General features: G+C 50.5%; 9 protein-coding genes across 9 annotated transcripts; 4 read left to right on the top strand and 5 right to left on the bottom strand.

Annotated features, from left to right (window-relative positions):
• Positions 1-313: 313 nt before the first annotated feature.
• On the bottom strand, positions 314-1,723 carry N7517_001591 (BUD22 family protein; the record flags this gene model as incomplete). The annotated part of the gene is made up of 2 exons (XM_056719321.1): positions 314-1,393; positions 1,472-1,723. 2 exons carry the CDS (start codon positions 1,721-1,723, stop codon positions 314-316), a joined length of 1,332 nt encoding a protein of 443 aa, XP_056583456.1.
• Positions 1,724-2,155: 432 nt separating this feature from the next.
• N7517_001590 (complex I 30 kDa subunit family protein) lies at positions 2,156-3,145 on the bottom strand (the record flags this gene model as incomplete). Its single annotated transcript, XM_056719320.1, has 3 exons — positions 2,156-2,206; positions 2,263-2,912; positions 2,977-3,145. The coding sequence occupies 3 exons, from the start codon at positions 3,143-3,145 to the stop codon at positions 2,156-2,158; spliced, it is 870 nt and encodes a 289-aa protein (XP_056583455.1).
• A 368-nt stretch (positions 3,146-3,513) lies between these two features.
• Positions 3,514-9,076, top strand: N7517_001589 (CCR4-NOT core ubiquitin-protein ligase subunit MOT2; the record flags this gene model as incomplete). Its single annotated transcript, XM_056719319.1, has 5 exons — positions 3,514-3,581; positions 3,640-3,706; positions 3,821-3,936; positions 3,997-6,179; positions 6,903-9,076. The coding sequence occupies exons 1-5, from the start codon at positions 3,529-3,531 to the stop codon at positions 9,074-9,076; spliced, it is 4,593 nt and encodes a 1,530-aa protein (XP_056583454.1). The 5' UTR covers positions 3,514-3,528.
• Positions 9,077-10,155: 1,079 nt separating this feature from the next.
• On the top strand, positions 10,156-10,968 carry N7517_001588 (spherulation-specific family 4 protein; the record flags this gene model as incomplete). The annotated part of the gene is made up of 1 exon (XM_056719318.1): positions 10,156-10,968. The coding sequence occupies one exon, from the start codon at positions 10,156-10,158 to the stop codon at positions 10,966-10,968; it is 813 nt and encodes a 270-aa protein (XP_056583453.1).
• Positions 10,969-11,211: 243 nt separating this feature from the next.
• Positions 11,212-12,809, bottom strand: N7517_001587 (thiamine pyrophosphate-dependent dehydrogenase E1 component subunit alpha; the record flags this gene model as incomplete). The annotated part of the gene is made up of 5 exons (XM_056719317.1): positions 11,212-11,982; positions 12,039-12,248; positions 12,302-12,363; positions 12,416-12,603; positions 12,670-12,809. 5 exons carry the CDS (start codon positions 12,807-12,809, stop codon positions 11,212-11,214), a joined length of 1,371 nt encoding a protein of 456 aa, XP_056583452.1.
• A 198-nt stretch (positions 12,810-13,007) lies between these two features.
• N7517_001586 (uncharacterized protein) lies at positions 13,008-13,455 on the bottom strand (the record flags this gene model as incomplete). Its single annotated transcript, XM_056719316.1, is given in 2 exon segments — positions 13,008-13,258; positions 13,272-13,455. The coding sequence occupies 2 exon segments, from the start codon at positions 13,453-13,455 to the stop codon at positions 13,008-13,010; spliced, it is 435 nt and encodes a 144-aa protein (XP_056583451.1).
• Positions 13,456-13,727: 272 nt separating this feature from the next.
• N7517_001585 (tyrosine-protein phosphatase) lies at positions 13,728-14,675 on the top strand (the record flags this gene model as incomplete). Its single annotated transcript, XM_056719315.1, has 2 exons — positions 13,728-14,229; positions 14,326-14,675. 2 exons carry the CDS (start codon positions 13,728-13,730, stop codon positions 14,673-14,675), a joined length of 852 nt encoding a protein of 283 aa, XP_056583450.1.
• Positions 14,676-15,239: 564 nt separating this feature from the next.
• N7517_001584 (uncharacterized protein) lies at positions 15,240-18,254 on the top strand (the record flags this gene model as incomplete). Its single annotated transcript, XM_056719314.1, has 4 exons — positions 15,240-15,423; positions 15,468-15,474; positions 15,664-15,890; positions 15,940-18,254. 4 exons carry the CDS (start codon positions 15,240-15,242, stop codon positions 18,252-18,254), a joined length of 2,733 nt encoding a protein of 910 aa, XP_056583449.1.
• Positions 18,255-18,406: 152 nt separating this feature from the next.
• N7517_001583 (beta-N-acetylhexosaminidase family protein) lies at positions 18,407-20,350 on the bottom strand (the record flags this gene model as incomplete). Its single annotated transcript, XM_056719313.1, has 1 exon — positions 18,407-20,350. One exon carries the CDS (start codon positions 20,348-20,350, stop codon positions 18,407-18,409), a length of 1,944 nt encoding a protein of 647 aa, XP_056583448.1.
• Positions 20,351-21,179: the final 829 nt, after the last annotated feature.

Genomic DNA, 21,179 nt, shown 5'->3' with positions numbered 1-21,179 from the left:
TTTGTTCTCAAGCAGCGACTCATCTATACAACATGTTTGGGTTGGATCTTATGATTTTGATTTTTGATTTCTTGGTATACCATCTTGCGACTGTTTTATCTTTCACTGCTATTTATTGCCCCTGGGTGGTGGAACTCTCGGAAATTGTGCACAGCTTATTCCCAATCATTTCGTATTCAATACAATCAATCTTTTACTGTCTTAGTCGGGTGACTTTCAATCTGTATGCGCACAGGGAGATCTGAATATCTGCTCATTTGCTTACGATGATACTTCAAACATTGATTCATAAATATACACAATACCCATAACCCTAATCGAAAGTAACCTTCGTTCCAGAGAAAGTAGCCGCAACCTGCTCCTTGGCCTTCCGCTTTGCCTCCCAAGAAGGATGCAACGGGCCCTCATCCTTGGGCGGACCTTTAGGCTTGCCACCGTACCCAGAGTGAGGAGCACCAGCAGGGCCATCTCTGTCCTGAGACCGTCCAGCTCCACCCCCGAAACCACCACGTCTGCCCCCTCTCCCTCCTCTCCCTCCTCTAGCACCGTCGGTTGCACCGCGCTTCGTATCCCATCCATTATCTCTCCCACCATACTTCGCAGCCAGCTGCTCCTGCTTGACGTGGTTTGCAGTAGCTCCGAACTTCTTCTCCCACAAAGCCCGACGCGCCTGTTGACCCATACGGTTCTTGCGGACAGGCTTCGCGCCAGAATCTTCCTCATCAGTAGCTTCTTCCGAGCCAGACCAGTAACCGCTCATTAGAGTCGGCAAGAATGTGGTGCTTTTCACTGGCGCAGCAGTACCCTTAGCTGCCTTTACTTTCTTAGGTGGCGGAGAGTCTGCAGCGGAGAAGGATGGTGATGGTGAACGGGAGATAGAGTCTGAGATATCGTCTGCGGCGCGATCTTCCTCATCGCCGGATTCCGAGTCAGCTTCGGAGTCTGAGCCTGGTCCAAGTCGCGAGTCGAATTGTGAGATTTCTTCGTCTCCGGATTCGTCGGAGCCGGAGATGTCCATGTCCTTCGCGGGGCGGGAGACCTGCTCGCCGCGCCTGGCTTTTGACGTCGCCTCTGATTCAGACTCGGATCCGTCGTTTTTCTTTGCCTTCTTTGGCGCATCCTTTTTGGTATCCTCTTTTGTCGCCTTGCTCGGCAACTCGTCCACTCGCAGTAATTTCCGAATTCCGGCCATGATGCCAGGCATTTCTTTCTGCACGGGAGTCGATTTGAATAGTCGCGCTAGGATATTCGCTTCGGCGGTACTCTTCGGTCCTTCCTGGGAGACTTTCTTGACGGCCTGGAACTCGCCAAATGTCCGCGTTTCTGCAATCCGCTTCGTCCTGATAAGTTGCTTGAACAGGTATCGTTCGGATGTGACATGGTAATCGAGACCCTGTTAAAGTAAATATTAGCGATCGAGTTCTGGGCGAAGAATTTTCACAAAACCACACTAGTAACCAGAACTACATACCTTCAAAGTCTCGATTTCTTCCTTTAGTCGCGCCAAAGCCTTATCGTCCTTCTGCGCCTTCGCTGTTTTCTCGCGCCGACTGAGCTTTTGTCGCTCAAAGCCGCGCGATGTCTTGAGACCACGCATGATCATCAACACGCCGTTCTCGAACATTTGCGTCAACCGTGTGCCGTGAATGGACATTTTGCGGGTATCGCTGGACGGCCGCGGGGGCGCAGGGCCGCTAACTTCGTCGAGCTTGCGTTTAGGCATTTTTTTTCGGTGTTATGAGTGTATTGAGATGTGGGGTATTGAGATGGGCGAGTCAAAGAATGTACGGACCGTCGAAATAAAAACCGAGGGCGGTTTCGAGGGTCGTGTTGATCGTCGGATGTTGGTGTAGCTTAATTTTTTTTCTGGGCGGATCCCGGCGCCAAGACAGACGCTTGCAATGGTCATCGCAAATCAATCGCTTTGATTTTTAGTTCGGAGTATATATTTCCTTGGAAATTGGGATTAGTGTGTAAATAATAATAATTTGATATCAACCAGGGGTGTTCGTTTATGAGCGAACTCGGGCAAATTCACTACTACGTGCGCTACATTGCTTGATATATCGTTTGGACAAAAAAAGACCATCGATTAACACTGACGGATATGTACATACAAACATGGCAAAGAAAATGATACGCATACAGTCCCTTTCTATTTCTTTTCTTCCGTCTTCTCCTCCGGCTTGGGGGTAGGAAGCTTGAACTGTAGTTGAACAGGTTAGGACATTGTGTTTCAGGAACGAAGGGAATGTGACTTACGGATTCAGGAGTGCGGTTTTCACCAGCACCCACGGGCTCCCAGGCAGTGGAGCCGCTCTCAAAGTTGCGGAAGGCCTGGGTAAGCTCAAGGGGCTCAATAACGATACGCTTCTTCTCTTCGTCGTAGCGGAGCTCAGTATAACCGGTCAAGGGGAAGTCCTTGCGAAGTGGGTGGCCGTCGAAGCCGTAATCGGTCATAATACGGCGGAGATCAGGGTGGCCGGAGAAGAAGACACCGAACATGTCGTACACCTCACGCTCGTACCACAAAGCACCTTCGAAGAGACCAGTCACACTGGGCACGGGAGTGGCCTCATCCGCGTAGGTCTTGACACGGATGCGGGAGTTGTGGCGAACACTGAGCATGTTGTAGACGACCTCAAAGCGCTGGTCGCGAGTGGGGAAGTCGACAGCGGTAATATCGGAGATCTGGGTGAACTCGGCGGCAGTGTGGTTCTTGAGGAAGCTCATCACGGGGATGACACCGGCGGGAGCGGTGTACACGGTGAGCTCATCCTTCCAGACGGTGAACTGTTGGACATATTTAGGCAGACAAGACATAACGTATTGTCCGTAGGCGTGGAGGCTGTCGGCCAAGGGCTGGTACTTGTCGGCAGGGTTAACCACGGGGGCGCGCAGGGGTCCCGGGGCTGGCAAAAGACAGTTCGGTTAGCTCAATTGTGTCCTATCTATCGGCTGGTCCATTGCACATACGCGGGCGCTGCGCCTGGCGCATGTTCTCAGGTTCCGGACCCGGTGCTGTCGAGGCCTTGGGGGCACACTGAAGGGAGGCGGAGGAAAAGGTGCGGGCGGCCATGGACCTCGTGGCAGATGCCACAGAGCGTCCAGAACCCAGGCGCATCAAAGAGCGTGCGGAGGCCATTGTGTAGAGGGAGCAATGGCAGATGCAACGGGAGGAGGGGACGGAGGCACGTAAGTCGGATTGTGAAGGTTTAGAGTGGTCGATGACTTTTGGTCACGTGTTGGGCATACGCTAAACTCGATCGGGCAATGCCAGCAAAATGAAGCCGCGCTTCACAATTTCCTTCCTTCTTCTCCCCGTTCACCCTCTTCTATCAATAATCTTCACCCTTTCTTTTGCCCTCTCTTCTTCTCGCTCCTCCTCAAACATCTAATCGCCGTCTATCTTCCTACACTTTACAGGGCAGCGTATTTCTTTTATTTTCGCAGTTTCTCCTCTGATTTAATCGGTCGGCGTTTGAGATCTCGTGTCCCTCTCCGGTTGTCACCGTATTCCCTGCGATCATGTCCAGTATTTCATTGATCGATTCCGTCATCGACGACGACGACGAGTTCTGGTAGGTCTTGAACCTCATTCGACCTGCGCGATCTGTGTACTGATCGATCACCCCACAGCCCCCTCTGCATTGAAGAGTTCGATCTCTCCGATAAGAATTTTAAACCGTGTCCTTGTGGATATCAGGTATGTCTGATCGTTATCCCTGACGCGCCTCTGCCAGTACTTGATTTGTCGTGACGTGGACAGGTGGCTCGTCTTTCTCTCCCTGTGCCAGACCTAACATGTGATCTCTTTTAGATTTGCCAATTCTGCTACAACAACATTAAGACGCAGAATGAAGAAGGACGATGCCCCAACTGCCGGCGCGGATACGATGAAAGTACTATTCAGTACAAGATTCCTGACGTCGAGGAGTGAGTCAGCCCATACTCTGTGACATCTACGCCACATCCCAACTAACTTGCTGTGTTTAGGTTCAAGGCAGATCTGGCACTGAAGCATCGTAAGGCGGCTGCTGCGAAAAAGAAGGAAGCCGAAAAGCGTGAAATCGAGGCTTCCAGCCGGAAGAACTTGGCCGGTGTCCGTGTCGTCCAAAAGAACTTGGTCTACGTTATCGGCCTCAACCCTACTATCCGCGACGAAAATCAACTCCTTCAAACGCTCCGTGGACGGGAATATTTCGGTCAATATGGCGAGATTGAGAAAATCGTGGTCAGCAAGGCTAAGCCCGGCGGCAACCCCAACCAGGGAATTGGTGTTTATGTGACTTTCTCGCGCAAAATCGATGCTGCGATGTGCATCAACGCTGTGGACGGTTCCGGAAATGGCGATCGAGTGCTCAGGGCGCAATACGGAACAACGAAATATTGCTCTTCCTTCCTCCGCAATGAGCAATGCAATAATCGGAACTGCACTTTCTTGCACGAGACCGGGGAAGACAGCGACAGCTACAGCCGCCAAGACCTCTCATCTATGAACTCGATTTCCACCCAACGGCCGAACCTCCCACCCACCCCCTCTCACGTGAGGTCCGCTCAACCCATCGCCCATCCTATGCGCCGGCAACCGAGCAAGGATGACTCGATCAGCAGTCGCACCGGCATACCAGATGGCCCGGCCCTCCCGTCAACTGCCAGCTGGGCTAACAAAGATGTGGCAACTGCTATTCACCGAACCAGAAGGACTAGTCTCACTGGTAGCCAAACCTCCAATAGCCCACGGCCCGCAAGTGTCAGTGTCGCGACCCCGGTTGAAGAACCCAAGCGAGCAGAGAAGCCATCTCCGATTTCTCAAGAATCCCAACAATCAATCCCCCAAGTCGAACCCCAATCTCCCGCCCCGCAACCACGTCTTCGCCGTGCGCCTCAAGGTCCCAAGCTACCATCACCGTTTGACACTCTGCTCAAGGATATCAACTCTCCTGATTTCAAGTTTTCCTTCAGCACGGCCGAACTAACCGCCGAAGAGGTCAAGTTAATCAAGGATTACCCATCCTTCATCGATCCATATGGTGGCGTCAAGCGCAGAGCTATGCGCGAGAAGGTCGAGCAAGAGCGTCTCAGTCGCGAGCACGAGTTGCTTCAATCTGTTGCGGCTGAGGAGGATAGCCGTGAAGCTGGCAGCCTCCAGCTAGGTGGTGAGCCGGAAGAAGCAAATCCCCCGCGCAATCGCCAGACGCGGGAGTCTCATGGTGCTATCCAACCCCCGTCGCAGCAAGACACTGCGGACAACTCAACTGTCGGATCACCTGTTTCTGCGACTAGCCATCAATTCCAAGGCTTGAACCTCGCTGGACGAAGCTTAACTCCCTTGCAGCAACAGCAGTTGATGCTACTCAAGTCCGCTGGTAATCAACAAGCCGGTCTGGCTGACCCTCTCAGCTCTGCCGCTCTGGACCAAGCCGCCCAGGCCCGCCAAGGTCTTGTGCATAATCAGATGGCACAGTTTAATGCGCTACAGGCAGCACAGAGCCGACAGTCTTCCCGGTTTTCCTTCGCCAATGAGGCGGCTTCTAAGAATATGCCTAATGCACGCATGCTGGGCCAGATGCAATCCTCATCTCCCAACCCTCTTTCTGCTCCAAGCCCTCAACATAGTCTTGCAGCAAGCGGTTTCTATGCCAGTGGTGTGCAAGGTCCTCCTCCGGGACTCAAGACAGCCGGTACCCCTCCGATTAGTGGTGGCGGAATGTTCGCCCAGGGACATGGCTTCACCTCTGGGCTTGGTGGTAATAGTGGAAAGCAAGACCCAACTCCCGAGCTCATGCGCGAGCTACTGCGTGGACGAACTGGTACGAATGTTGGTGGTTTACAGGGCCAGGAGGCCGCTAAGCGTGAGTTTATGTTCCCCTTTCTTCAACAGCACAATACCCCTCCCCCCATGACTCCTGCCAATGGCCTTCTCAGCTCCTTCTATGGGCCCCAAGCGGGTGTAATGCCTGATTCTGGTGGCCCACAGAAGCAGAAGAAGAAGGGGAAGAAGCACAGAAACGCTAACACTTCCTCCGGTGGAGGTGGTGTAGTAGATCTTGCGGACCCGAGCATTTTGCAGGCGAGGATGCATCAAGTCGGTGCGAATGCTACTGCTGGGCAAGCGTTGTACGGGAGTCAGGGTCAAGGTGGGTACAACCCCTCGATGGTCTATGGTGGTGGTATCAGTCGGTGGTGAATCCCTGAATCCCTTAACATCTCACTTGTTCCCGTCTTTTGATTTTCTGCGTTTTTTCTGCTTTTCCGCTATGACCTTGTTCCCTTGATGAGCCTGCTTTATCCTGATGACATGATATCAATTCCCTTTTTTCCTTCCAAATGGAGGTTTTGCATTTGTTTCTGTTCTATTCGCGGTCAAACAAGCTCTGATTTATGCGATGACCGGACGTTCACCTGGCGTAGGGGCTTTCCCCTGTCTCGTTCAATGGCTATCTATTTCTTGCATGTTTTCTCTGGCTCCAGGTGTCTTTGCATTTCACGGACATAGGCATGTGCTCCGGGCTCCCTTTGTATTCGGCGGCTGTGTATTCCCTTTCTACTTTGTTTTTTGCATCCGGACTTCCATTATACGATCTGCGTCATGAAGACCGCGGGTGTTTATTATGGATTAATGTACGTTAAGATCTCCCTACCCTGATACCACAAGCCGAAAAGGGTCTTATTCGAAATCAGTTTCCTCACAGCCGCCGTTTACATAAACGCCCTGCAATGCTCCTGGCCTGGGAAGTGCCCATCATGTAATTATTTGTCTTTTTTTTGTATCGCTTAGTCGTGCTGCTGCTTAGTCGTCGCTCTCTGTGAAGGGATTTTGATCCGATCGTTTACCACCACCTCTCCTCTACACCACCACATTTCTTCTTTCTTGCACATTCACTGACCCAATGCTCTAGTAAATGAAGACTTTCCTCCTCTCGGAGATCAATCCAAAGATCGGCGGCCTGTCGACAGCTTTGGGTTTTTGAAGTCTCAGTTACCTGGCGAGTCAGCCGCTCGTGCTGGGACTCCCACTCTGCCACCTGGACTGCCTTTACCCCATGCTCATCCCTCTTCGGTCTTCCAAGAACGCAGTTCCTCTAACCCTTCGTCTCCTGCGCCAATTCTCCCACCTGGCTTGACGCCCAACATTTCACGACTCAACAGCCCATCGCAGGGCCGTATTGACAGCCCCTCCCGTCTTTTGAGTCCTGAACTCACGGTGGGCGGCCCTTTAACATCAAGCCGCGTGAAAGACGCTTCTCAAATATCATTTGGATCACCCGTTCAAAAGTCGGCGACCAAGGCTCGTACCCAACGCAAGAACGAGTTCAACATTGGTGCCGACTTCAAGGATTCACCCGCCAAGACTGCAAACCAGTCGCTGCCGGGCTCTGCCACTACGAAAGCGAGCCCACTGGATTTCGGTACCTCACTGCCCCTATCCATCAAGACTGACCAGGCACCAGATCCTAGCTCGATTTCCGCAATCGGGTCGCGGCCCGACACACCCCAAACAATCGCATCTCGCCTCTCTGACTCTCCTGCCCCTCGTCAGCCTCGTATTCTTCGTGTGGTAGAAACCCCAAAGACAGAAACTCCTCCCATTGTCACCGTACCCTCTGTGCCCGCTTCTGTTGCTGGAGGTACCAAGTCCCGCTCCAGGAGACAGAGTATGTCATCAATAAGCATCCCGGACACTCCTGCCGACATGGGATGGGAAGGTGATTACTATCCTTCCACGTCTGCTTCTCGTGCGAATTCCCCTCCTGCTTCTTCTCGTATCGGCTCCGCCCCCGTGCGCTCCATGACCAAGAGCCAGGTCAAGAAGGAACGCAAACAGAAGGCGAAGGAGGCCGAGGCTAAGAAGGTCGAGATTGCGCCCGTGAACGAGGAGCCTGTTCAAGCACCTATCATGGGGCGAAAGCGCAAGACCAAGAAGGCCCCCTCAGCTACTGTCAGCACGGCCGATGCACCCGCCTCCAGTGCCCCCGAAAAGATGAGCCCTGTGAAACCAACAAACGTTTCTCCGGTCAAGGTCGAACCCAAGGTGGATACCACAAAGAAAGTGAAAGCCAAGGAGACCAAGCCTGTCAGAGAGCCTACTCCTCCTCCTCCTCCCCCTCTCGAAGAGCCACCTGTTCAGAAGGAACCCCCTGTAGAGCCATGGCGTTCAAACAATACAATCGGACAGCTGGTCAAGGATTCCGAGGCTCTTGGAAGGTCAATCAAGGATCTCTTCGTCGAACGAACTAAGCCTCTCCACGAGTTGCTCGCTGAGATGCACAAGTCTGGCGAACTTGACCTCAACAAAAGTTCCCTCTTCAACCCGAGCAACCTCAGCCAGCGCACTGACATGAAGTGCACTGCGGAGGACTACGACTATCTACAGTGTCCCAATGAGTTGACCGAGGAGGATCGGAAAACTCTGCTTCGCGGCGAGCCCGTTCGAATCGGTGATGATTTCCTCAAAACTCGATGCCTCATCACGCCCCGCGGCTGCGTCCTGCGCCACCTCGAGCCGGAAGAGGAGGAGCGGTACCTAGAGCTAGAGAAGACCATGGCCAATACCTCGGATCCTTTCATGATTGGAGACGACGCGAGCAATCCCAGTGGAGGCCTAGAAGCTCTTTTCGCAAATCCGGAAAAGTTTAATATCTGCTGGGTCGACGACATGCCCACTCGCTTGGGTGCCACCTCCCCGTCCTCTTCTCTTGAGGCGGCGGAATCCGTGATCCCGCCTAACGTCCTCTCGGCCATGGAGGCAGACAGCACCCGCAATCATGACTGGGCCGTCGCCAACTCGGCAGAATTTCTTAACACGACCCCTGCTGCCGTGCGCTCCTTCGCCGCAGTTACCGCGCAGCACATGTTGGGCAATCCGGGCATGGTCGGTACCAACCCAACTCTCGATGACGTTGCCAGCTTGACCAACGAGGAACTCAAGGATCTCTCTGGTCGTTCTCAGAAAGACCTCGAGCTCACCCGGAAAGAAATGGATTCCCTGGACAAGAAGTTCGCAGCTCTGCTTCGACGCAACAAGAAGCTTCAGCAGCAGGCATTGAACTTTGCTGCTGGGTCAGAGGTGTAATCAATCATTGACTCTTATCTCGGATCGGATCTCTCTGTCCCCTTCGCAATCTCCCGTCGGCAGATTCTTGGGAGGAATTGGAATTCCTGTGCATGTACATATGGATTTCTCGATACCCCGGATGGTGGTATTTCACCGCGTTCCAGTCCACTCTGTATGATTATCTATTTTAGCCTGAATGAATCACTGTACAACATTTATATTTGTCTGCGTAGGTCCTAATCTAATTATCAACACTCCCATGAGCCTGCAGTGTTCGGGGTCAACACATGCGCCTTCTGGGCCTATCCTCAATAGTGTACTTGGCAAATGAATAAACAAATTTTGATCCTTAAGAGACCCGTCCACTCCAAGTGAAAATTAGAACATCCCCGAAATTTACTTTTATGAGTCTTAGATATGATATATACCGCACGTCAAACTACCCGCCTCACATCTGAAACCGGGCAATTAAAAACCGAGGGATCTAGCATGTTCCCTAAATTGCAACAGTTGCACATGAGAAACATATCTGAGTTTCGATTTTCATGAACTAACAAGGCTCAAGACATCAATATCCACCGGTCAATAAGGGGATGCGCCAAGGGGGATCGATCACCAATTTCACCAGGGCTAGATCTCTTGACTTGCACATTCCTCTACTCCGTACTCCGTCCATTTCAATCAAGACCAGACATTTAATGAAGGCCCATTCCTCCGAAGGGATCCGACATTAGTTCATTCTTCATGGTGTTTCCCTAAGTGGTATCACCCGGTGTCAACTTGGCTATTCAGGGTGAATGATCCCTTCGTCTTTCTCTTGAAACATGTGTCTGATGTCTGATGTCTGTTGTGAGTCTCTTTCTACTTTCGGCCTGCATACAATAGGGATTGAGGCTGATCTATCCCTTTCTTCCCATAGGACATCATTTCCCCGGTCTCGGCTGGCATGCAGGTATAAAGCGTGCATCACTCACTGAATATACTATTTCTCGGCAGTCTTGTTGGTCTTTTCTCTCCTTGCACTGTATTAAACAGCATTGGCCCCTTGTGTACTACATACATTCGTTTATTGGTTCGCGTTCAGCACAACATATGCAATGTTTCAATTACTTTCCATCATAGCCACCATCTTTACCCTAGTCTCAACAGTCGTATCAACCGGCCTACTAGTACCACTATACACCTGGCCCGGCACAGACGCATGGAACACAATCTACGACACAATCGCAGCCCACCCATCAATCCCATTCTACCTAATCATCAACCCATCCACCGGTCCCGGTACCACAGAATACCCAGAAGAAGTCTTCATCACCGCCATCGCAAAGTTAAACAGCTATCCCAACACCGAGGTACTGGGCTACACGTACACAAAACAAGGCACGCGAGCCAGCTCGGACGTCGAAAAGGACATCGCTGTCTACGCCAAATGGGCCAACTATGCAGGGCGAAATATCCGTCTCAACGGCATTTTCTTCGACGAGGCATCGAACGGCGAAGACCCGAGCAAGCTCGCCTATTTCCAGAATCTGTCGAGAAAATCGAAAAGCAGTAGCTTGAACACTGTCGTCTTCAATCCTGGCGTTAAACTCAAGGCTGATGTTGCCAAGTGGTTCGAGATAGCGGACTTTATTGTCGAGTATGAGAATACTTATGCTAATTGGGTGGCTCAGGCTCCTGATGAGCATTTCTCGACGTCTGAGCATTACGGGAAGGATGCTGTTATTTTGAATCAGACGCCCGAGGATGCTAACATTGGTGATGTTGTTCGGTTGGCGAAGGATATGGGGCTTGGTGCTATTTACCTGGCTTCGGATGATAATTATATGAGTCTTGCTACTGTGCCTAAGGTTGCTGTTGCCGTTGCGCAAAGTCGGAGTGCTAGACGCAGGGGGCGCAGTCGATACTAGGGTACTTATCACTATGGTATGACTACCTCTGGTCGAGTGCTGTTGTTAGGGATTGTATATTTCTTTCTTGGAGTATGTAAAAACAGTGGGAGACTTCATAAATCAATGCAGTGGGAATATTCAATAAGCATCACAACAAAACATCCTCCTGGACATCTCTGGAATCTATATGAATATAGCTCTCGTATTATAACGCTCTAACGCCCCGAAGGTCGCATGTATATTTTGTAGAGACAAGCCCTCTCAATCCAAACCCTTAATCCCATCCTTATACGGCCGCAGATCATACTCATCGGGATAAGTTTCCAAAATCCGCTTGAGCTCCGCCATCTGCTCCCTCTGCTCCTCGGTAATTTCCTCATAAACATCCGCAAAAGCCTCCCTAAGCGAAGGCTTACTCTCCTGCTCCGCCTCACCAAATTCCTTCAACACGGCCTTCCGCATCTCATCCCTCGTCTCCTTCTCCTGCTCCTCACTCCAAATCCCCTGATTTTCAAGCCACTTCCGCAGCCGAATAATAGGATTATCACGACGTTTCCAATCCTCAACCTCGACGCGCGCGCGGTACGCAAAGCTGTCGTCACTGGTACTGTGGTGCGAGACACGGTAGCTCATGGCTTCGATTAGCACAGGTCGTCCGCCCTCACTTAGGGCAAGTCGACGTGCCTCTCTCATTGCTTCGTTTACGGCGAAGATGTCGTTGCCGTCGACGCGGATCGTGTCGATACCGTATCCCACGCCCCGACTGGCGATTCCATCACCTCGGTACTGTTCTAGTGTTGGTGTTGAGATTGCGTAGCCGTTGTTTCGACATATGAAGACGACTGGGCAGGAGCGTGTTGCGGCGATGTTTAGCGCGGCGTGGAAATCGCCTTCGCTCGCGGCTCCTTCGCCGAAGTAGCAGGCTACAATGCGTGGGTCCCGGTTTGGGTTTTGGAGGTCTTGGAGTTTCAAGGCGTAGGCTGCGCCTGCGGCCTGGGGAATTTGTGTCGCTAATGGGGATGAGATTGTGTGCTGTTGGGTGTGTTAGATTAGGAAAGTACTTTGCTGTAGTCAAGGGTGGTACTGACCATGCGAGGATAGTTTTGTCCGTAGTGGACTGGCATATTTCGACCACGGCCTGTATCATTGCAATTGGCGAAGAGCTGGCTCATGAAGTTCTTTAGCGTAAATCCACGTTGCTGGAATACACCGGCTTCGCGGTATTGTGCAAAGACTACATCATCTGGTGTCAATGCTGCGGCGGATCCGACTGTGATGCCTTCTTCGCCGGCGGAAACCTAGAGGTAGCCGGTCAGATAAGTTGTATTCCTCTTGGGTGAATTGGACATACCATGTAGAAACTTAAGCGACCCTGCCGTTGTGCCTCAAACATGACCACGTCCATAACGCTTACTGCAGCCAAAAGTCAGATACTTGATGTCACATCAAGCGTGGGGTAACTAACCAGACAACATATTCTTGTACCACGTCAAGACTTCCTCATTTGTAACATCGGGTGCTGGTCTTGTCTTATCAACTTGATGACCGTCTGAGTCCATCACTCGGTAGGTAGGGATAGCGGGGAGATCTGAAGCTTTGAGGAAGGCCATCTCTGAGGTGAATTTGCTGTTCACGGCTCCAGGGAATCGAACACTAAGCACATTACCATCCTGTTAGAATTCAAATAAAAAAAACATTGTCTTTGAAGGGATCTCTCACCTGTCTGACCCCGGCGGCTGCGAGATGGAGCTACTCCACCTCCGTGCGGGGACAATGCGAGCTGTGGTTATGGACTGGCTGCGAAGGCCATTCCGAGTTAGAAGCTTTAGAGACATTTTGATGTCTCTTGCTATTAACATTTTGATTTGTCTCAATGGAAGAAAGGGAGTGTTTGAATGTTAAATCTGGGGATTGCGGAGGGCGGTTGGCATCGGCATTTAAACCCTCACGTTACTCCGCGGCCAACCGAATATCCGATGCGGGGAAGAGAATCCTGTACTGTGAACATCTTGAATTGTCTTTCTTCTTTCTTCTTTCTTCTTTCTTCTCTATAGGCTTCACATCGCAATTCCCAAGCGGCGTGATTCAATTCGGTGTAATTCAAATCCCCGGCGTATCACCTCCTTCATTTCAATGCGCATATCGAGAGACCTATAACCATCCTGTTTCACCCATTCATACTGAGAAAAATCTTCGTGGATCACATAGTTGAGTATCGTGGTAGTCTTGGGTCCGAATCCAATTATCTTCGACTGTACCTCCTGGATTGTGCGGTAGAGCTGGAGTTCAAGGCCAGCCCTGTCGAAGACTATACGCCTCACAGCATCGGCGATGATCAGACCAGTGTCTAGAATTCGGCCCGTTGGAATAGGGTTCGTCAACTCCCTTCAGAAGTAGGACGGTGTAGTCCCCGGTCACTTGGTATCGCAAGATTGCTGCGCTGATGCGATAGTATATATTCGGGGCCAAGTCAGTGATTCTGGTGTTGATGCCTAGGGATGCCATGGTTGGACAAGTTTGTGAATGGAGATGAATTTGATGGAAAGTTGAAGTTACATGAAGGACAGTATAAATACAATTATTCTGTTTGCTATGCTAAAATGGTCTCATTATCTCACCTTCGACGAACTAAAAAGCCGAGAGAGTGTTCCTGGAAGAATATCGTCATCGGGATATGATGACATTACCCTCCCCACTATTTTATGACATAGTTGGAAATCAATGTCTTGATTTAACATCTCAGATTTTTGTTTTTGTATTCAATTCTCTACGCAATCATGTTTGAAAACGAACAAATCAGCGAGGTATTACATACCGACATCAGAACTCCCATCCCTCCGGCACTGGTAGCCAAGATCACATCCCTGCCGCCATTCATCCCCATACAAGGTGTCTCCAACTTTCGCGACTTGAGCCACGATGGCAACAAGTTACGCAAAGGATTCGTGTATCGGTCGGGAAGCTTGTCAGACATCTGGGGAGCCGGGAAATCCATCATCGCAACCGAATTAGGAATCACCACAATCTTCGACCTTCGGAATGAAAGCGAGCGACAAAAAGCTCCTTCACCTGCTATCACGGGAGTCGAGACGATATGGTGTCCATACGGAGCCCCACCGGCCACTTTAAATCTACGCGATTTCGCAGGCGAAGACAAAGGCGCCTCGGGGTTCGTGAAGATGTACAACGGGATCCTCGAAGCCGCTTCTCCATGTTTCGCCAAGATATTTAAGCATATCAGAGATAACCCAGATGACCCGTTTATCGCCCATTGTTCAGGTATGTTCCTCGTGTATTACCCCGGGTTATCTTCGCATGGTCGCATACAAGCCCATTCATAATCGATGAATACTGACCAAATTCTTTTGTCTACAGCGGGTAAAGATCGCACGGGTGTCTTGGCTGCCCTCATCCTCCTCTTAATCAATCGACCTCATGAAGATATTGTCAATGATTACATCCTCACTCGCGTTGGATTGGAAAGCGCCCGGGAGAACCTGATGGAGGCATTCGCGGTAAATTTGGGAGCTGATGGACTCGACATCAGCCAGTTGAGTCCCGAGGCATTGGGTATGCTCGAGCTATGTGGTGTTCGAGCCACGTCCATGGAGGCTTTCCTGATATCATTTGAGAACACCTATAAAAATGGTGTTGAGGGGTATCTCATTGATAAACTTGGGTTTTCACAGAGTGATTTATCGACGATGCGTCAGAACCTGACCTAGCGGATCAACCGCGAACATCTGTACAGATATAAAAACTATGTATAGAGTATTTATGATTTCCATTGGCCGTGTTTTAAATTAGACTGAATCCAGGGGCTCATTCCATTGATCGAACCTTTTGAATACCTTCTGAATTACTATGTGAGTACGTAGTAATATATATCTCTTTCAATAACAGAGAATATGAGATTGAACGAGGATATCCGTTTTACCGCGCTAATAAAGTAAGCCTCAAGCCTCCCGTCTCAACTTCCGTATCCACCAACACCGCAGGTCATTATGTATATCCCGTTGAGTCCAGACTCGGAATTCGCGACTTTATTCCCCGGGATTATCATACATTAGCGCTGCTACCGTTGCTTTCTCCCCCACGCGAGGGGGTGTGGAGATACCACTTCAAGAGCGCAGACTATGCAAACTGTGTTGCATCACCCAGAATGAACATCGTAAGTTAGTATGGTACTTTTGTGTCTGCCAGCTGATTAACAGGTCAATTAGACATATTTATTACACCAGGCCCCTCGATCCTGCAGAAGTATCTCGGCATATTTTGCTTTTGACGCTATGTATCTTTGGAACCAGCTTGTGCTGGCGGTGCTTTTATCAGTGCTGCCGACGACTCTTGGACAGAATGTTTTGGATCTGAGTGGTGACGGATGGACTGTCAGTAGCAAGGCGCTGAATATTAGCGTCCCCGGCAACGTCCCATCACAGGTGCATTTGGATCTTCTTGATGCGAATGTGATAGGTGAGTCTCACAGTCCAACGTGTTGACCGATCTAACAAAAACAGATGACCCGTTAGTTGAACGCTCGTTTGTCCTGTAATATCTCTATACTAACTCGAATCACGTTGAAGCTATCATGGTTTGAATGACTTCAACTTACGTTGGATCGCAGAGAACAATTGGACTTATACAAGTAAACCAATCGACGGCTTGTTTGTGCTCTTCGCTGTGTCTATTGGGATTTCCACTGACTCTTCACAGGTTAACCACCTCCAAGTCTTCCTGGCTTGTGTTCAATGGGCTCGACACCTTTGCAACAATTCAGTTCTGCGGTCAATCTATAGGAACTACAAATAATCAGTTCCGGCAGTATACTTTTGACATTTCCAATGCGTTGAAACATTGCAACGCTTCTCCAACCCTCTCTCTTGAGTTTGGAAGTGCCAGTAAAATTGCAAATGCAATTGCCGATGATCCAAACTCACAAAGTAAGTGCGCAACATAGCGATAAGACACCATATCTAACAATATATCCAGAATGGCCTAGCGGTGTACAAGGAACATTCGAATTCCCTAACCGCTGGTATATTCGAAAAGAACAATCCGACTTTGGCTGGGACTGGGGTCCCGCGTTCTCGCCTGCTGGCCCATGGCAGAACATCTACCTAGTGCAGTCCGAGAGCGAGGAAGATATACATGTTCTAAACACAGGCTTCGACATCTATCGAAAGGGCCAAATCAACCACCTTGCCCCCGATCAGAGTCAGCCCTGGGTTGTGAATGCAAGTATTGACTATCTCGGCTCTCTACCTAGACGCCCATCTATGTCTATCGATATCAAGGACCTCGAGTCAGGCAAAGTGTTGAAGTCCGGATCGCTCGGTAATGTCGTTGTATTTGGACAAACTATCACCGGTACCACCATAGTTGATGCAGACGCACCGAGCCTCTGGTGGCCCGCAGGGATGGGCAAGCAAAACCTATACAACATCACAGTCACTATCCAGAGCTCAGGCGATGACCTCGCCGTCGTAACCAAGCGAACTGGCTTCCGCACTATTTTCCTGAATCGATCAAATATCACTGATGAACAGTTGGCTCAGGGTATCGCACCCGGCGCGAATTGGCATTTCGAAGTAAACGGCCATGAATTCTACGCCAAGGGCTCGAACCTCATTCCACCAGATGCTTTCTGGCCGCGAGTCACTGAGGCCAAGATGCAGCGACTCTTCGATGCAGTTGTCGCCGGAAATCAAAATATGCTCCGAGTCTGGGCTTCGGGCGCATACCTCCCGGACTTTATGTACGATCTCGCCGACGAACGCGGAGTATTGCTGTGGAGCGAGTTCCAATTTAGCGATGCTCTATATCCCACAGACCAACCATTCCTCGACAATGTTGCTGCCGAGGTTGTCTACAACGTGAGAAGGGTCAACCATCATCCATCCATGGCTTTGTGGGCTGGTGGAAACGAGATTGAAAGCTTGGAACTACCAAGCGCTAGACAACATGATCCTGCGTCATATCCCCACTTAGTTGGCGATTACGAACATCTCTTCATCTCTCTGATCCTCCCATTAGTCTACGAGAATTCGCGATCGATTTCATACATGCCCAGTAGCACAAACAACGGGTTCCTGGAAGTTAACCTGTCCGCTCCAGTTCCCATGGCGGAGCGCTACGATAATGGCACAGAGGAAAAAGGACATTACTACGGTGATACAGACTACTACAACTACGACAGCAGAGTAGCATTTGACTTCACCGGCTACCCAGTCGGTCGCTTCGCCAACGAATTCGGATACCACAGTATGCCGAGTCTACAAACATGGCAGCAAGCTGTGGACAATGAAGACCTTCACTTCAACAGTAGCACCATCATGCTCCGGAATCACCACTACCCAGCCGGCAGCCCAGACACGCACAACTACACGCGATCAGCTTTAGGAATGGCCGAAATGACCCTAGCGGTAGAGCGATACTATCCGATTCCCGATAAGCAAGACTCGATCGCCAACTTCAGCGCCTGGTGTCACGCAACCCAGCTTTTCCAAGCGGACATGTACAAGTCCGAAATCCAGTTCTATCGTCGCGGAAGCGGAATGCCGGAACGGCAGCTTGGAGCATTGTACTGGCAACTTGAAGATATATGGCAGGCTCCGACGTGGGCTGGGATTGAGTATGATGGTCGCTGGAAGGTTCTTCACTACGTTGCTCGTGATATCTTCCAACCTGTCATTGTATCATCGTTCTGGAATTATACCACTGGTGATTTGTCTATTTATGTGACATCGGATCTCTGGGAAACGGCTCGGGGAACTGTGAAGTTTACCTGGACGGATTTGTCTGGCAAGCCGATACCAGGGAATGCGGGTACTCCCTTGACGAAACGGTTCTCTGTTAGGGCACTTAATACCACCAGGATCTACGGTACCAATTTGGCACAACTATCCGTGCCTGATACGAAAGATGCGGTCCTGGTCATCGATCTCACTGCTCGGGGCCGTCTACCAAACGCTGAAAGTAAGATTTTGACTACATTCACCCATCGAAACCAGTTCACACCTGTCTTCCCTAAAGATCTGGCACTGAGAAACCCGGAACTGAAGCTGTCTCATGATGTCCTGGCTGGCACGTTGACCGTGGAAGCTCAGAGTGCTGTCTCGTTGTATACATGGCTTGACTATCCTGCTGGTGTGGTGGGATACTTTGAGGATAACTCGTTCTCTTTACTTCCTGGTGAGAAGCGGACCCTTCGGTTTGTTGTACAGAAGGATGAGACTGGGGGAAGTGGGTTGATGGTGTTACTGTGCGCAGTCTGTGGGATCAAACTACCAAGACTTGAGACTTGACGTATATATTGCATGTAGCTTATTTTATCACCTTTGCTTTGTCCTACTACTCGTATTCCACGACACTGACTACTTCTTCATATCAATATTCGCATTTCATGTACAACACGTGCATTATGTCTATTCGACTTATACTACCAAATTCGTATCATCTATTCACCATTGTAAATAGCCGTGGCATCAGTGAGGAACTGGTCAAACGCCTTATCACCGGTAGTCGGGACGATCGACTTAGGGAGGTCCTCGCCATTGCTATTACGGTCATCAACAGTCTTAGCCTTTGTCTTCTCAACCCACTCCTTGGCAGAGTTAAACTCAGCATCTGCCTTACTCTGATCCTTAGCATCGAGAGCCTCGAGCATAGAAATCAAGTGCTGGCAGGCGGTCGCCCACTGCTTAGCAAGAGTCGACCAGGGTGCCACGTCAGTAGCGAAGCCCTTGGTAGCCATGTTGGGGAGAACGTCGGGGATGGTGATGATGAGTGCGAGGCGATCCTTCAGCGCCTTAGTGCCATCGCTGGTGCCGGCTTTACGAGCGGCCCAGAAAGCCGCAATGTCCTTGCTAAGTTGGGGCGCATTGGTCACGGGGTCTTGGTATGGCCAGTTCTGGTTGAGGTCGGTGAACGCGATGACTGCGTTGTGAACGGTGGTGTCACTACCTGACAGCTCCCAGAGGCTTGCCTCCATAGACTTGGTGGCGTCGTACTTAGGTCCGTTCCATGTATAGTCGGCATAGTTGGCGAGCGAGGCCATAGAGGCAAAGGCTTGGTTCATCGGGTTCGAGGTGAATCCAAGAAGGTGCTTGTATAGTTCGGCGGCACGCTTGGTGAGGGGGTTGAAGAACAGGCGGTCACGGTTGCCATCGTTGACTGGGAAGTTATCCCATAGGAACAGGTTGTCGGTGACATAACTTGCGTCAGCTGTCACGACGCTGTCGACTGTGATCTCATCGCTGAAGACTCCTTCGCCAGTCCACTGAACGCGGATCTTTTTGTTTAGCTTGGTGCCGAATTCTGTCTTGTATGGGGAGGCTGCGCTGCCGGCGTAGTTGGTTGGGACGGTCTCGAGGTTTTCGAGATTGTTAGGCTCGATATACTCAGTTTGAACGCGGTTCAGATAGAAGGCCTGGGCATCGGCGATCCATTCGTCATTCTCGGTCTTGGGCCACTTCGCCTTGTCCTCATCGCAATGGAACTCGAGGCCGATGTCATCGAGAGCAATGTAGAAGCTGCTAACACCGAAGTCACGTAGCTGGTTAAACTTAGCAACAGTAGCGTCGAAGTCCTCGTCGGACGAGTAGCATACGCTCAAGCCGGGTGAAAGAGCATAGGTGAAGTCAACATGGTTGGTATTGGCAGTCGTAACAAGCTCCTTGAGCTGGGTAAGCTCATCACCACTGTAAAGAGTGCGCCATTGGGCGCGGAGAAGGGGGTCATCCTTAGGTGTGTACACATAAGTGTTCATCTTGTGCTTTCCGTAGTAACGGAACTGTTCGAGACGTGCCTCATGAGACCAGGGGACACCGTAGAAGCCCTCGATCGAGCCACGGATTGACATGAGCGGCCAGTCGTGCATCTTAACACCGGGAATGCTGGCACCATCGAGAAGTTGACGGAGAGTCTGTGACGCGTAGAACGTGCCGCGCGTGTCTACACCATTCAGGACAATAGTTGGCAGCTGTTCATAATGACCACATGCAAGAGCGTAGCCGTCGGGGTCGAGGCCATCCGCAGACTTGTCCGCAAGTGCCTTTGCAACGGCGACAGCGAGGCTAGATTCCCCCTCGGTGCCAACGAAAATCTGTGTTCCTTTGCTGCTGGGCTTGGAGGCGACAACCACTTTACCACCGGCGGCAGCCACGACCTTCTTGATCGTGTCAATCGTGGCCGTGTCCGTGAAATTATCAGTCACGAGGGTGACATCACCCGCGAGTGAGACCTTTCCACCGGTGAACGCGATCTGTTGAGGAATCGGCGACACCGCAGGGGCTGCATCGTCACGACCAGTGAGGTCAGTAATGGGTGCAGCGTTGACTGACCCAAGCGCAAGGGCAACAATTAAAGCCCGAAGGCAGGTTATGCGGTGTAGATTGAACATTGTGTGAAGAACTTACATGTCGAAGGGCGTGGTTTATATAGGGCAGGTGGGGTTTACAAGTCCGTTGATGATCTTCCAGGACTGGAAGTGACGGGTGCCATGATCGGTTACATCATGAGATAGTTAATTGCAGTACCCCTAGAAGGGGGTGCTATCGGGGTTTGATTTAGTTTGATTAATTTCTTAGGTCGTATGCAGCTCCGATGTGTCCGATCCTAAGCAGTTTAGAACATGGACATACCCCGAACAGGGTATTCCGGATAGTCCAGAAGATGAGATCTACAGGGGATAGTTTGCTCAGGTAGTACTCCCAGATGGTAGTGTTCTCAGGTAGTAGTGCTTTACGATAACAGAGCAGAAAGTGCAGGGCGACGATCACTTTGAACTGCCAGGGGCCATTTTGGCATGGTCTTGGCAGTTCGCCAACCCCCGCTCGTAAGTTGACGCAGATATAATATAAAATAGATTGTAGCGAGGTAAGGTGGAGGTAGTTGTTTTAGTATTCTCCGGTGTCGCTCGCATTGATTGGATGAACAATCAACTTAGTGAGTGCGACATTGTAGATCTTCAGCCACAACGGAATAATTCGATATCTCGGCGAAATCGTTAGCCATCAAAAAGCCCAAAGCTTCTCTGGACTGTAACGTTACACTACTTAGATTGCGGGGTAGAGTTAAGGACTATGAAGAATTGAAATAGATTCATCCGATATCAATGTTGTATATTTCAAACAAACGTGGGCTATATAGCATTATCTAGCAAGTAGAATTAGAGGTTTAGGTCAATTAAATCAATAAAGAGCCTAACCGGTCTGTTTTGGTACTTTGGT

The sequence above is a fragment of the Penicillium concentricum genome, assembly GCF_028827145.1.
Source record: "Penicillium concentricum strain IBT 3081 chromosome Unknown utg000001l_segment0_segment0, whole genome shotgun sequence".
Lineage (NCBI taxonomy): Eukaryota > Fungi > Ascomycota > Eurotiomycetes > Eurotiales > Aspergillaceae > Penicillium > Penicillium concentricum.
Note: the sequence above shows the minus strand (reverse complement) of the source record. Positions and strands in the feature narration are given on the sequence as shown.